We start from the raw sequence: 13,867 nt of genomic DNA, 5'->3' as shown, positions 1-13,867 counted from the left end.
TCCTAATATATCGGCCGATTCCCCTCCTCTTCCTAGATATTTTCGCTAGTATTACCTTTGTTTTTTAAATACATTTTATGATGTTTTATTATTTTTGATGCCGGCATCCTTTGTATTTTATGTATGTGTTATCATTTAATTATAAATTAGGATATTTGCAAAAAAAACGCTATATAAATTCATTATGTATAAAAAAAAAATTATTTCTTGGCAACATTGGGTCTCTTGTCATTCCATTCTATATATTTTTCTGGTTAGCTCTATTTGTGGAGCGCTTATCCCACTCCTTATCCTCACTTCTCTACTCAATAGTCTGTATTTTGAGATTTATCAGACCACTTAGGGATTTAAGCATTAACCATTTAATTAGCACTCACACCACCCCTCTCACTTTGTCAATAGCACATATGTAATAATCTAATCAGCTGATCTGTATCACATGAATTGTTATGCGTGTCTTTAATTATACCATACGTACAGTTAATCAAAACCATTATTTATTATTATCTGTCTAAACCATTTAATATACATTTTACAGACACGGCCAGAGCACTGAGAGATATCCGGTATTGATGTAACTGGAGTGAATAAGGGAACCTTCTTCCTGATCAGACATTGGAGCCTGTTATCAGCATGAACTCATATGTGCTGGGTGAGTAAAATAGATATTATGCTGACTTTAATTACTGGGAAAATAGAATAGATCACTCATTAAACAAATATAAACTATTATTTTATATCTGCATCTATTAAGAACATTTGTGTCAGTGACAGTTATAAAGAAGGAGCAGCCCCCATTGGGATGAGGATCAGGGTAAAAAATAATACCCCCCCCCCCGTCCTTTTTAGACAGATCATGTCCAACAACTGCCTAACCTCACCCCCTGACCTGGTTCTGTACTCAGAATACCTGCAACTCCACCTTCCCCTATCCTGACCTCGCTCATGGAACACCCATAACTACACTTATGCCTTCCTTGTTCCCATGTGTGAAACACCCACAACTTCCCCAGTGTTCCCCACACCAGAACCGCCACTAATTTGTGTGTTTAATTTTACAGTGACATTATTATTATTATTAAACTAATAAAGTTTTTGGCTGTTTTTATATAAATCAAACAACCACACCCTCTTAAAAACATCTCACTTATTCTGTGATGATTAAGACATCATGTTCTCACCCAACTGGTTGAGCTGGGCAGAGCTGTATGTGCAGTTGCTTGTGCAATGTTAAAGGAAGATGGTGGATGCCATCTTCTTGCCCAGAATACAGATGTACTTGTTCCCTGGCTGAGAGCATTATCCACACGCACCTTGTTTAATGCAGGAAAATAAATTTAAAAATACAAAAAGGAAGACATTTTTGAATATAAAAAATGTTGTTGTTTTTTTATTGAGATGGATTATATTTTAAAGAATACACCAGTCTTATTTTTCTTCCATTTCTTTTTATGTAGACAAACTCTTGAATCATTCATGTCCATCCTTCACTACAGGAAGCATCAGAATGATACCGCAAACTCCAGTAGTCTTAAACACCAATGACTATTCACAAACATTGGGGAAATCACAGCAGATATTTAAAGAAGATGGTGAATTGGCAGGAACTGCGCAGCAATCATTATGTACAGAGAGTAATTCAGTCATCAAACAAGAGGACAACATTTATGCCTTATCTAGTGAAATTATTATCCCTGAGGATAAACCACACACATTTACTGAGTACTCAAAACATAATAAAAAAGGGAAAAGTCTACAGTCTAGCCAAATAATTCATACAAAGGAGAAACCTTTCAAATCTACAGAATGTGAGAAAAGCTTTAGATCGAAGTCTAATCTACTAGAGCACTGCAAAATTCACACAGATGAGAAACCACACACATGTACTGAGTGCGGCAAATGTTTTACACAAATGAATCATCTGAAAACTCATAAAAAGATTCACACAGGAGAAAAGCCTTTCACATGTACAGAGTGTGGGAAAAGTTTTATAGAAAAGAGTGATCTGAAAAAGCATGAAAGGATTCACACAGGAGAAAAGCCGTTCACATGCACATGCTGTGGAAAAGGATTTACAATAAAGTGTAATCTGAAAACTCATGAAAGGATTCACACAGGAAAAAAACCTTTCACATGTACAGAGTGTGGAAAAAGTTTTACACAAATGCATTGTCTGAAAATTCATGAAAGGTTTCACACAGGAGAAAATCCTTTCACATGTACAGAGTGTGGACAAAGTTTTACACAAAAGAGTGATCTGAAAAAGCATGAAATGATTCACACAGGGGAAAAGCCTTTCACATGTACAGAGTGTAGAAAAAGTTTTACACAAATGCATTGTCTGAAAATTCATGAAAGGTTTCACACAGGAGAAAATCCTTTCACATGTACAGAGTGTGGAAAATGTTTTACACTAAAGAGTAGTCTGAAAATTCATGAAAGAAGTCACACAGGAGAAAAGCCTTTCACATGTACAGAGTGTGGAAAAAGTTTTACACAAAAGAGTGCTCTGACAAAGCATGAAAGGATTCACACAGGAGAAAAGCCTTTCACATGTATAGAGTGTGGAAAAAGTTTTAAACAAAAGAGTGCTCTGACAAAGCATGAAAGGTTTCACACAGGAGAAAAATCTTTCACTTGTACAGAGTGTGGAAAATGCTTTACACTAAAGAGTCATCTGAAAACTCATGAAAGGATTCACACAGGGGAAAAGCCGTTCACATGTACAGAGTGTGGAAAAAGATTTACACTAAAGAGTAATCTGAAAACTCATGAAAGGATTCACACAGGAGAAAAGCCTTTCACATGTACAGAGTGTGGAAAAAGTTTTAAACACATGAGTCATCTGAAATATCATGAAAGGATTCACACAGGGGAAAAGCCTTTCACATGTACAGAGTGTGGAATCGGTTTTACACAAAAGAGTGATCTGAAAAAGCATGAAAGGATTCACACAGGGGAAAAGCCTTTCACATGTACAGAGTGTGGAAAAAGGTTTACACAAAAGAGTGATCTAAAAAGACATGAAAGGATTCACAAGGGAAGAAACCTTTAACATGGTTAGAAAATAGGGTTGCTACCTTTAGCACAGCCGATTCCTGACACTTTGCAAATGGGTGTGGTTATGGGTGTGGCTTCACACAACCTTAAAGGGACACTGAACCCAAATTTTTTCTTTTGGGATTCAGATAGAGCACAAAACCTTAAGCAACTTTCTAATTTACTCCTATTATCAAAGTTTCTGTATTCTCTTGGTATCTTTATTTGAAATGCAAGAATGTAAGTTTAGATGTCGGGCCATTTTTGGTGAACAACCTGGGTTGTCCTTGCTGATTGGTGGATAAATTCATCCACCAATCAAAAAGTGCTGTCCAGAGTGCTGAACCAAGAAAAAAGCTTAGATGCCTTCTTTTTCAAATAAGATAGCAAAAGAACGAAGAAAAATTGATAATAGGAGTAAATTAGAAAGTTGCCTAAAATTGAATGCTCTATCTAAATCAGGAAAGAAAAAATGTGGGTTCAGTGTCCCTTTAAAGAGACATTCCAGCCAAAATTGTAATCCATGTGTATGCATTTCAGTTTTGAGTAGAAGAATTTTTGTAATATACATGTATTAGAAAAAATGCTTCTAAGTTATAGTTGTTTCAAAAGCTTATGTAAGTATGACCCGTGCACCAGCATTTTAAACACAGCACTTGCTCAGATTGTCCTAAAGTGCTTTTAATCCATCTGGTGATGACTCAATTTGATTATTGCTAACATGATACAAGACCCACATGTACAGAGTGTGGAAAACGTTTTACAGATATGAGTAATCTGAAAACTCATGAAAGGATTCACACAGGGGAAAAGCCTTTTACATCTACAAAGTGTGGGAAATGTTTTACACAAATGAGTAGTCTGAAAACTCATGAAACGATTCACAAGGGAAGAAACCTTTAACATGTTTAGAAAGTAGGGTTTCTACCTTTTGCACAGTCGATTTCCTGACACTTTGCAAATGGGCGTGGTTGAGGATATGGTTAGGGGTGTGGCCTCACATGACCTTAAAGGGACATTCCAGCCAAAATTGGAATCTACGTTTATGCATTTCAGTTTTGAGTAGAAGCATTTTTGTAATATACATGTATTAGAAAAAATGCTTCTAAGTTATAGTTGTTTCAAAAGCTTATGTAAGTATGACCCGTGCACCAGCATTTTAAACACAGCACTTGCTCAGATTGTCTAAAGTGCTTTTACCATCTGGTGATGACTCAATTTGATTATTGCTAACATGATACAAGACCCACATGTACAGAGTGTGGAAAACGTTTTACAGATATGAGTAATCTGAAAACTCATGAAAGGATTCACACAGGGGAAAAGCCTTTTACATCTACAAAGTGTGGGAAATGTTTTACACAAATGAGTAGTCTGAAAACTCATGAAACGATTCACAAGGGAAGAAACCTTTAACATGTTTAGAAAGTAGGGTTTCTTCTACCTTTTGCACAGTCGATTTCCTGACACTTTGCAAATGGGCGTGGTTGAGGATATGGTTAGGGGTGTGGGCCTCACATGACCTTAAAGGGACATTCCAGCCAAAATTGGAATCTACGTTTATGCATTTCAGTTTTGAGTAGAAGAATTTTTGTAATATACATGTATTAGAAAAAATGCTTCTAAGTTATAGTTGTTTCAAAAGCTTATGTAAGTATGACCCGTGCACCAGCATTTTAAACACAGCACTTGCTCAGATTGTCTAAAGTGCTTTTACCCATCTGGTGATGACTCAATTTGATTATTGCTAACATGATACAAGACCCACATGTACAGAGTGTGGAAAACGTTTTACAGATATGAGTAATCTGAAAACTCATGAAAGGATTCACACAGGGGAAAAAGCCTTTTACATCTACAAAGTGTGGGAAATGTTTTACACAAATGAGTAGTCCTGAAAACTCATGAAACGATTCACAAGGGAAGAAACCTTTAACATGTTTAGAAAGTAGGGTTTCTACCTTTTGCACAGTCGATTTCCTGACACTTTTGCAAATGGGCGTGGGTTGAGGATATGGTTAGGGGTGTGGCCTCACATGACCTTAAAGGGACATTCCAGCCAAAATTGGAATCTACGTTTATGCATTTCAGTTTTGAGTAGAAGCATTTTTGTAATATATATGTATTAGAAAAAAAATGCTTCTAATAAGTTATAGTTGTTTCAAAAGTGTATTTAACCCCTTAATGACCACAGCACTTTTCCATTTTCTGTCCGTTTGGCACCGAGGCTATTTTTAAATTTTTTAGGTGTTTGTGTTTAGCTGTAATTTTCCTCTTACTCATTTACTGTACCCACACATATTATATACCGTTTTTTCTCGCCATTAAATGGACTTTCTAAAGATACCATTATTTTCATCATATCTTATAATTTACTATAATTTTTTTATAAAATATGGGGAAAAAATGGAAAAAAAAACACACTTTTTCTAACTTTGACCCCCAAAATCTGTTACATATCTACAACCACCAAAAAACACCCATGCTAAATAGTTTGTAAATTTTGTCCTGAGTTTAGAAATACCCAATGTTTAAATGTTCTTTCCTTTTTTTGTAAGTTATAGGGCCATAAATACAAGTAGCACTTTGCTATTTCCAAACCATTTTTTTTTTTTTCAAAATTAGCGCTAGTTACATTAAAACACTGATATCTTTCAGGAATCTGAATATCCATTGACATGTATATATTTTTTTTTAGTAGACAACCCAAAGTATTGATCTAGGCCAATTTTGGTATATTTCATGCCACCATTTCACCGCCAAATGCGATCAAATAAAAAAAAGTTCCCTTTTTCAAAAACTTTTTCACAAACTTTAGGTTTCTCACTGAAATTATTTACAAACAGCTTGTGCAATTATGGCACAAATGGTTGTAAATGCTTCTCTGGGATCCCCTTTGTTCAGAAATAGCAGACATATATGGCTTTGGCATTGCTTTTTGGTAATTAGAAGGCCGCTAAATGCCGCTGCGCATCACACGTGTATTATGGCTAGCAGTGAAGGGGTTAATTATGTAGCTTGTAGGGAGCTTGCAGGGTTAATTTTAGCTTTAGTGTAGAGCTCAGCCTCCCACCTGAAACATCAGACCCACTGATCCCTCCCAAACAGCTCTCTTCCCTCCCCCACCCCACAATTGTCCCGCCATCTTAAGTACTGGCAGAAACTCTGCCAGTACTAAAATAAAAGGTATTTGGCCTTTTTTTTAAAAGCATATTTGCATATGCTGATGTGAAGGCTCCCCCCTTAGCCTCCAACCTCACTGATCCCCCACCAAACAGCTCTCTACCCCTTCCCCTCTGCCTTAATGGGCGCCATCTTGGGTACTGACATCTGTCTGCCAGTACCCAGTTTAGTAAAAAAATGTGCTTTTTTTTAAAAAAAAAATGCCCTTTTCTGTAGTGTAGCTTCCCCCCCCCAAGACCAACCCCCCACCCCTTCCAGATCCCTTAGATGCAATTTTTATTACTTAAAAAAAATTAATTTTTTTTACTTTTAACTTCAGTTTTTTCTGTAGTGTAGTGGTTCCCACCCGCTCCCGCCCCGTGCGCGCCCCCGTAGGTCCTGCCCACGATCCCTCCCCCCTCCACTCCACACAGAGCATCGATGGCTGCTCACCCGCCTCCCACGTAAGCTCCCACCCACCAACGATACCGGCCATCGATGTCCGGTGCAGAGAGGGCCTCCATATCGAGGCATCACTGCAATAACCGGAAAGCAGCTGGAAGCGAGCAGGATCGCTTCCAGCTGCTTTCCAGACCAAGGACATACGCCATACGTCCTCGGTCATTAACTGTATTTTTTTTTAGGACGTATGGCGTACGTCCTTGGTCGTTAAGGGGTTAAGTATGCCCTATGCACCAGCATTTTAAACACAGCACTTGCTCAGAAAGCCTAAGGTGCTTTTACCAATGACTCAATTTGTTCATTGCTGACATGATACAAGACCCACTGGCGCTATGAGCAGCTGCAGTGTTTAAAATACTGGTGCACTGAGAGTATCTAGCTATGCTACACATGCACGTGCAGAGAAAAATATTATCACTAAAATAGTTGTAACTCTAACTAGAAACATTTTTGCCAATACGTGTTTATTGCAAATATGTTTCTATCCAAAGATGTAATTCATCTGTGTATTTAAATTTTGACTGGAGTGTCCCTTTAATAAAATATATTTTAAAATTTTTTGATCTGTAATTAAAGGATTGAGTTTTTATAATGTTTAATTTAATACACACATGGCAAAGATAGATGAGAGAGATGAGATATATATATATATATATATACCCGTTAAGGGTCTAGCCAGATCTGCCGAACTGAAGGGGGGGAGATGTCACAGATACCAGACAGCCAAGGCTGCCCCTACTGCCTGCCTGACTCCTTGTCACACCGGCTATCGGGATCTTGCTATCTACTGTTTTGCCATGCTGTGCCAGGCCGCAAGAGTTGAACCCCTACCACCTCATCCCCTTCTGTTCCTCAGCGGATTTGGGTTCTGGAGAGCAACCGCGATTTCCCAGACATTTTTTTTAATTTATTTGGTGATGAGTACTTTGTCAGAGAAGAGCTGGTCTCTGTTCGGAAAAACCCTCCTGGGCTGGCCTGGCTCCTGGAACTCCCGGTCGGCCGCCGTGACAACAAACTCCCGAACAGCAGGACACCCGCTGACTTTACCCCTCGTCGCTCCAGCGGCCCTTTGCCTCGGAGTGCCGCTCTTTTGGGGAATAGTAGCCCCTAGGGTGGACAAGAGGGGGAATTACCGGAAGGGAGCTCAGCATTTCTGAAATGTGTTTCAGATCTAGAGTTGGCTGGAGTAATTATGCCAGTTCCAGTTCTGGAACAGGGGCTGGGGTTTTATTTTATCTCTTCATTGTACCAAAGAAGGTCAATTCCTTCAGACCAGTTCTGGATCTATCAATATTGAATCGTTATGTAAGGATACCAACATTCAAGATGGTTACTGTAGGACTGTCCTGCCTTTTGTTTAGCAAGGGCATTATATGTCTACAATAGATTTACAGGATATGTATCTACATATTCCGATTCATCCAGATCACTTTTAGTGTCTGAGAATCTCTTTTTAGACAAGCATTACCAGTTTTGTGGCTCTACCGTTTGGCCTAGCCTCAGTTCCAAGAATTTTTTTCAAAGGTTCTCGGTGCCCTTCTTTCTGTAATCAGGGAACAGGGTTTTTTTGGTATTTCCTTATTGGACAATATCTGGGTACTTGCTCAGTCTTCTCATTTTCGAAGAATCTTATACGAATCGACTTGTGTTGTTTCTTCAAGTTCAGGGTTGGAGGATCAATTTACCAATCAGTTCATTGATTCCTCAGACAAGTGTAACCTTTTTAGGTTTCTAGAATAGATTCAGTGTCTATGACTCTGTCCTTGTCAGACAAGAGAAGTTTAACATTGATATCAGCTTGTCAAAACCTTCAGTCACAATCATTCCCTTTGGTAGCCTTATGCATGGAAATTTTAGGTCTTAGGACTGCCGCATCAGATGCGATCTCCTTTGCTCGTTTTCACATGCGACCTCTTCAGCTCTGTATGCTGAACCAATGGTGCAGGGATTGCTCAAAGATATCTCAATTAATATCTTCAAACCGATTATACGACACTCTCTGACATGGTGGGCAGATCACCATCGTTTAGTTCAGGGGGCTTCTTTGTTCTTCCGACCTGGACTATAATCTCAACAGATGTAAGTCTTACAGGTTGGGGAGCTGTGTGGGGGTATCTGACGGCACAAGGGGTTTGGGAATCTCAGGAGGTGAGATTTCCGATCAATATTTTGGAACTCCGTGCAATTTCAGAGCTCTTCAGTCTTGGCCTCTTCTGAAGAGAGAATTGTTCATTTGTTTTCAGATAGACAATGTCACAACTGTGGCATACATCAATCATCAAGGAGGGACTCACGGTCCTCTGGCTATGAAAGAAGTATCTCGAATTTTGGTTTGGGCGGAATCCAGCTCCTGTCTAATCTCTGCGGTTCATATCCCAGGTATGGACAATTGGAAAGCGGATTATCTCAGTCGCCAAACGTTGCACCTGGGCGAATGGTCTTCACCCAGAGGTATTTCCTCAGATTGTTCATATGTGGGAACTCTCAGAAATAGATCTGATGGCTTCTCATCTAAACAAGAAACTTCCCTGGTATCTGTCCGGATCCAGGGATCCTCGGGCGGAGGCAGTGGATGCATTATCTCTTCCTTACAAGTGTCATCCTGCCTATATCTTTCTGCCTCTAGTTCTTCTTCCAAGGGTATTCTCTAATATTCTAAAGGAATGCTCGTTTGTCCTGCTGGTAGCTCCAGCATGGCCTCACAGGTTTTGGTATGCGGATCTTGTCCGGATGGCCTCTTGCCAGCTGTGGACTCTTCCGTTAAGACCAGTCTTTCTGTCTCAAGGTTCTTTTTTCCATCAGGATCTCAAAACCTTAATTTTAAGGTGTGGAGTTTGAACGCTTGATTCTTGGTCAAAGAGGTTTCTCTGACTCTGTGATTGATACTATGTGGCAGGCTCCTAAATCTGTATCTAGAGAGATATATTATAGAGTCTGGAAGACTTATATTTCTTCAGGATGGTTTAGATAAAGGTTTGTCCGCAAGTTTCTTGAAAGACAAATCTCTGCTCTTTCTGTTCTTTTTCACAGAAGGATTGCTAATCTTCCTGATATTCATTGTTTTGTACAAGCTTTGGTTCGTATAAAACCTGTCATTAAGTCAATTTCTCCTCTTTGGAGTTTGAATTTGGTTCTGGGGGCTCTTCAAGCTTCTCCTTTTGAACCCATGCATTCTTTGGTCGTTATATTACTTTCTTGGAAAGTTTTGTTTCTTTTGGCCATCTCTTCTGCCAGAAGAGTCTCTGAATTATCTACTCTTTTTTGTGAGTCTCCTTTTCTGATTTTGCATCAGGATAAGGCGGTGCTGCGAACTTCTTTTGAATTTTTTACCTAAGGTTGTGAATTCTAACAACCTTAGTAGAGAAATTGTGGTTCCTTCATTATGTCCTAATCCTATGAATTCTAAGGAGAAATCATTGCATTCTTTGGATGCTGTTAGAGCTTTGTAATATTATGTTGAAGCTACTAAGTCTTTCCGAAAGACTTCTAGTCTATTTGTCATCTTTTCCGGTTCTAGAAAAGACCAGAAAGTTTCTGCCATTTCTTTGGCATCTTGGTTGAAATCTTTATTTCATCATGCCTATGTTGAGTCGGGTAACACTCCGCCTCAAAGGATTACAGCTCATTCTACTAGGTCAGTTTCTACTTCCTGGGCGTTTAAGAATGAAGCTTCCGGTTGATCAGATTTGCAAAACAGCAACTTGGTCCTCTTTGCATACTTTTACTAAATTCTACCTTTTTGATGTGTTTTCTTCTTCTGAAGCAGTTTTTGGTAGAAACGTACTTCAGGCAGTGGTTTCAGTTTGAATCTTCTGCTTATGTTTTTTCATTAAAATTTTATTCTGGGTGTGGATTATTTTCAGCAGGAATTGGCTGTCTTTATTTTATCCCTCCCTCTCTAGTGACTCTTGTGTGGAAAGATCCACATCTTGGGTAATCATTATCCCATACGTCACTAGCTCATGGACTCTTGCTAATTACATGAAAGAAAACATAATTTATGTAAGAACTTACCTGATAAATTCATTTCTTTCATATTAGCAAGAGTCCATGAGGCCCGCCCTTTTTTGTGGTGGTTTTGATTTTTTTATATAAAGCACAATTATTCCAATTCCTTATTTTATATGCTTTCGCACTTTTTTCTTATCACCCCACTTCTTGGCTATTCGTTAAACTGAATTGTGGGTGTGGTGAGGGGTGTATTTATAGGCATTTTAAGGTTTGGGAAACTTTGCCCCTCCTGGTAGGAATGTATATCCCATACGTCACTAGCTCATGGACTCTTGCAAATATGAAAGAAATGAATTTATCAGGTAAGTTCTTACATAAATTATGTTTTTGGGACTTTTATTTAGGGTTTCATTTGGCTTATATTGGAAGGTTTGTATACCACATGGCTATGTTTTTTTCATGTAATTGGCAAGAGTCCATGAGCTAGTGACGTATGGGATATACATTCCTACCAGGAGGGGCAAAGTTTCCCAAACCTCAAAATGCCTATAAATACACCCCTCACCACACCCACAATTCAGTTTTTACAAACTTTGCCTCCCATGGAGGTGGTGAAGTAAGTTTGTGCTAGATTTCTACGTTGATATACGCTTTGCAGCAGGCTGAAGCCCGGTTTTCCTCTCAGAGTGCAGTGAATGTCAGAGGGATGTGAAGAGAGTATTGCCTATTTGAATACCATGGTCTTCCTCTAGGGGATCTATTTCATAGGTTCTCTGTTATCGGTCATAGAGATTTCTCCTACCTCCCTTTTCAGATCGACGATATACTCTTATATACCATTACCTCTACTGATTCTTGTTTCAGTACTGGTTTGGCTATCTACTTTATGTAGATGAGTGTCTTTGGGTAAGTAACTCTTATTTTATTTATGACACTCTCAGCTATGGTTTGGCACTTTATATGTAAAGTTCTAAATATATGTTTTATACTTATATTTGCCATGATTCAGGTCAATCAGTTTTTTTTTCCTTCTTTCAGACTGTCAGTTTCATTTTTTGGGAAAATGCATATGAATAAAATATTTTTCTTACCTAAAATTTTCAACTGACTTTTTTCCTTTAAACTGCGGGCTGTTAGGCTCGCAGGTGCAAAAAATGCTAAAATTTATTGCGTCATTTTTGGCGCAAGACTTTTTTGGTGCGAGATTGACGTTTGTCTGACGTCAATGACGTCATTTCCGGCGTCATAGTTGACGCCGGAAGTTTTCTCGTGTTTGTTACAGGCGTCTTTTGGCGCCAAAAAATATGTGGGCGTCATACTTGGCGCCAGTTTTTTTACATTTTTTAAGTCTCACTTTTTAGTTGCTTCTGGTTTCTAGAGGCTTGTTCTGTTTGCATTTTTTCCCATTCCTCAAACTGTCATTTAAGGAATTTGATAATTTTGCTTTATATGTTGTTTTTCTATAACATATTGCAAGATATTCCAAAAACTGTTCCTGTATCAGAAAATACTGTTGGATTCCTGATGACTGATATCAGTCCTACCAAAGCTAAGTTCATTTATTTTAATGTTATGAATTTTATCTTTAGCTATGGTTTATAATAAGTTATCATGATAAACTTTTACATGCAGAGTCCATTAGTATTTATGCATTATCTATTGCTATTCTTTTTACATCTAATGTACAAGATATACCTAGGAATCTATGAGAAACTTTTTCTGATTCTATCCTAAAGGCTTTGCCTGACATCCCACCTTCTAATAAAATTTATAGGTCTTTTTTAAACTTCTCATTTAGTTGATGAATTTTTAAATGACCAACAACATACTGAATTATCCTTCTCTGATGATGTTTTTTCTCATTTAGAATATACTTCATCAGATATTTGACACTAACAAATCTACTTTTTTATTTTTAAATAGAGTACATTCGTTGTTGAAAAGGTGTTGATTATATTGGATATTGAGGAGTCTAGTTCTTTTGATTTAAGACTAGGTAACATTTAAATTCTGCTCATTAACCTCCTGTGGTTTCTTCAGAGGTTTTTTTCCCAGTTCATGATACTAGGGAATGGAATAGGCCTGGGACTTCTTTTATTCCTTCTTTAAGGTTTTTAAATTGTATCCTTTGCCGGCAGTTTGTTTAAAGTTTTCGGGAAGATCCCCAAAGTTAATGGGGCTATCTCTACTCTTGCTAAACATACTTCTATTCCTATAGAAAATAGTATTTATTTTTTTCCTTCAGATGGGAAACTTGTATCTTATTTAAGGAAAATTATTTTATTTCAGGTCCTTTTCTTAGGCCTGCAATTTATTTGGCTGATGTTGCAAATGCTTCAACTTTCTGGTTGGATACTTTAGTGCAACAAGTATCGGATTATGATTTGTTTTAGCATTGTTAAGTTGATCAACATGCTAATAATTTCATTTGTGTCATCTTTTTTTTATATTTTCACAAATGAGGTTTAATCTATGTCATTGGCTATTTTTAGCTAGAATAACTTTGTGACTTAATCTTGGAATGCTAATTTGATTTCTAAAATTCATATTTCTTTTTTTCCAAGGTAATCAATTATTTGGTTCACAATTGGATTCAATTTTTTCCAACTGTTACTCTGGAGGAAGGGAGTTTTTTGTTGCTTCAAGATTCTAAGAGTAAATCTTAAGCTTATATTAGTTTGTTCTTAATAAGAAACGGAATCCTAATTCTTCCCCAAGTAACATGTTTATAATTGGAAGCTTTCTTCAACATGGAATGAATTTAAGCTATTTAAAAGATCAAAGTCAGCCCCCAAATTTGCATGTCGGTGTGGTTTTTTATTCCAGCTTAGCTGGTAAGGGGCAGGTTTTGACTTTTTTTAATTTGTTTGGTTCAATTCGGTCCAAACTTCTTAGATTGGGGTACTGAATAGGATTCAGAGTAAAACTGCCTGTGAGAAGTTTTTTTCTCTCTAGTATATTCCAGCTATTCCAGTAAAGGCTCACACTTTTCTGAAGTATGTTTCAGACCTGTATGTGTTGGGTACTTGTGAGGCGCGGCTGGTTACCCGTTGGGGTCTCAAGGCGCTGCTCAGACCTGGAGTTATCTGGGGTATTCATACCAGTTCCATTTTAGGAACAGGGTTTGGGGTTTTGTTCAAAACTATTCATTGTCCCAAAGATAGAAAATCTTTTTGATTCGTCATATAAGAGTTCCTTCTTTCAGAGTGGTGTTTATATGGTCTATTCTGCCTTTTTGGTCAGTAAGGGCATT

General features: G+C 37.9%; 1 protein-coding gene across 1 annotated transcript; it reads left to right on the top strand.

Moving 5' to 3' along the window:
• Positions 1 to 545: 545 nt before the first annotated feature.
• On the top strand, positions 546 to 3,402 carry LOC128659223 (gastrula zinc finger protein XlCGF26.1-like). Its single transcript, XM_053712901.1, has 2 exons — positions 546 to 652; positions 1,458 to 3,402. Exons 1-2 carry the CDS (start codon positions 634 to 636, stop codon positions 3,053 to 3,055), a joined length of 1,617 nt encoding a protein of 538 aa, XP_053568876.1. The 5' UTR covers positions 546 to 633; the 3' UTR covers positions 3,056 to 3,402.
• The last annotated feature ends 10,465 nt before the right edge of the window (positions 3,403 to 13,867 follow it).

Source organism: Bombina bombina, chromosome 5 (genome assembly GCF_027579735.1).
Source record: "Bombina bombina isolate aBomBom1 chromosome 5, aBomBom1.pri, whole genome shotgun sequence".
Classification (NCBI taxonomy): domain Eukaryota; kingdom Metazoa; phylum Chordata; class Amphibia; order Anura; family Bombinatoridae; genus Bombina; species Bombina bombina.
Note: the sequence above shows the minus strand (reverse complement) of the source record. Positions and strands in the feature narration are given on the sequence as shown.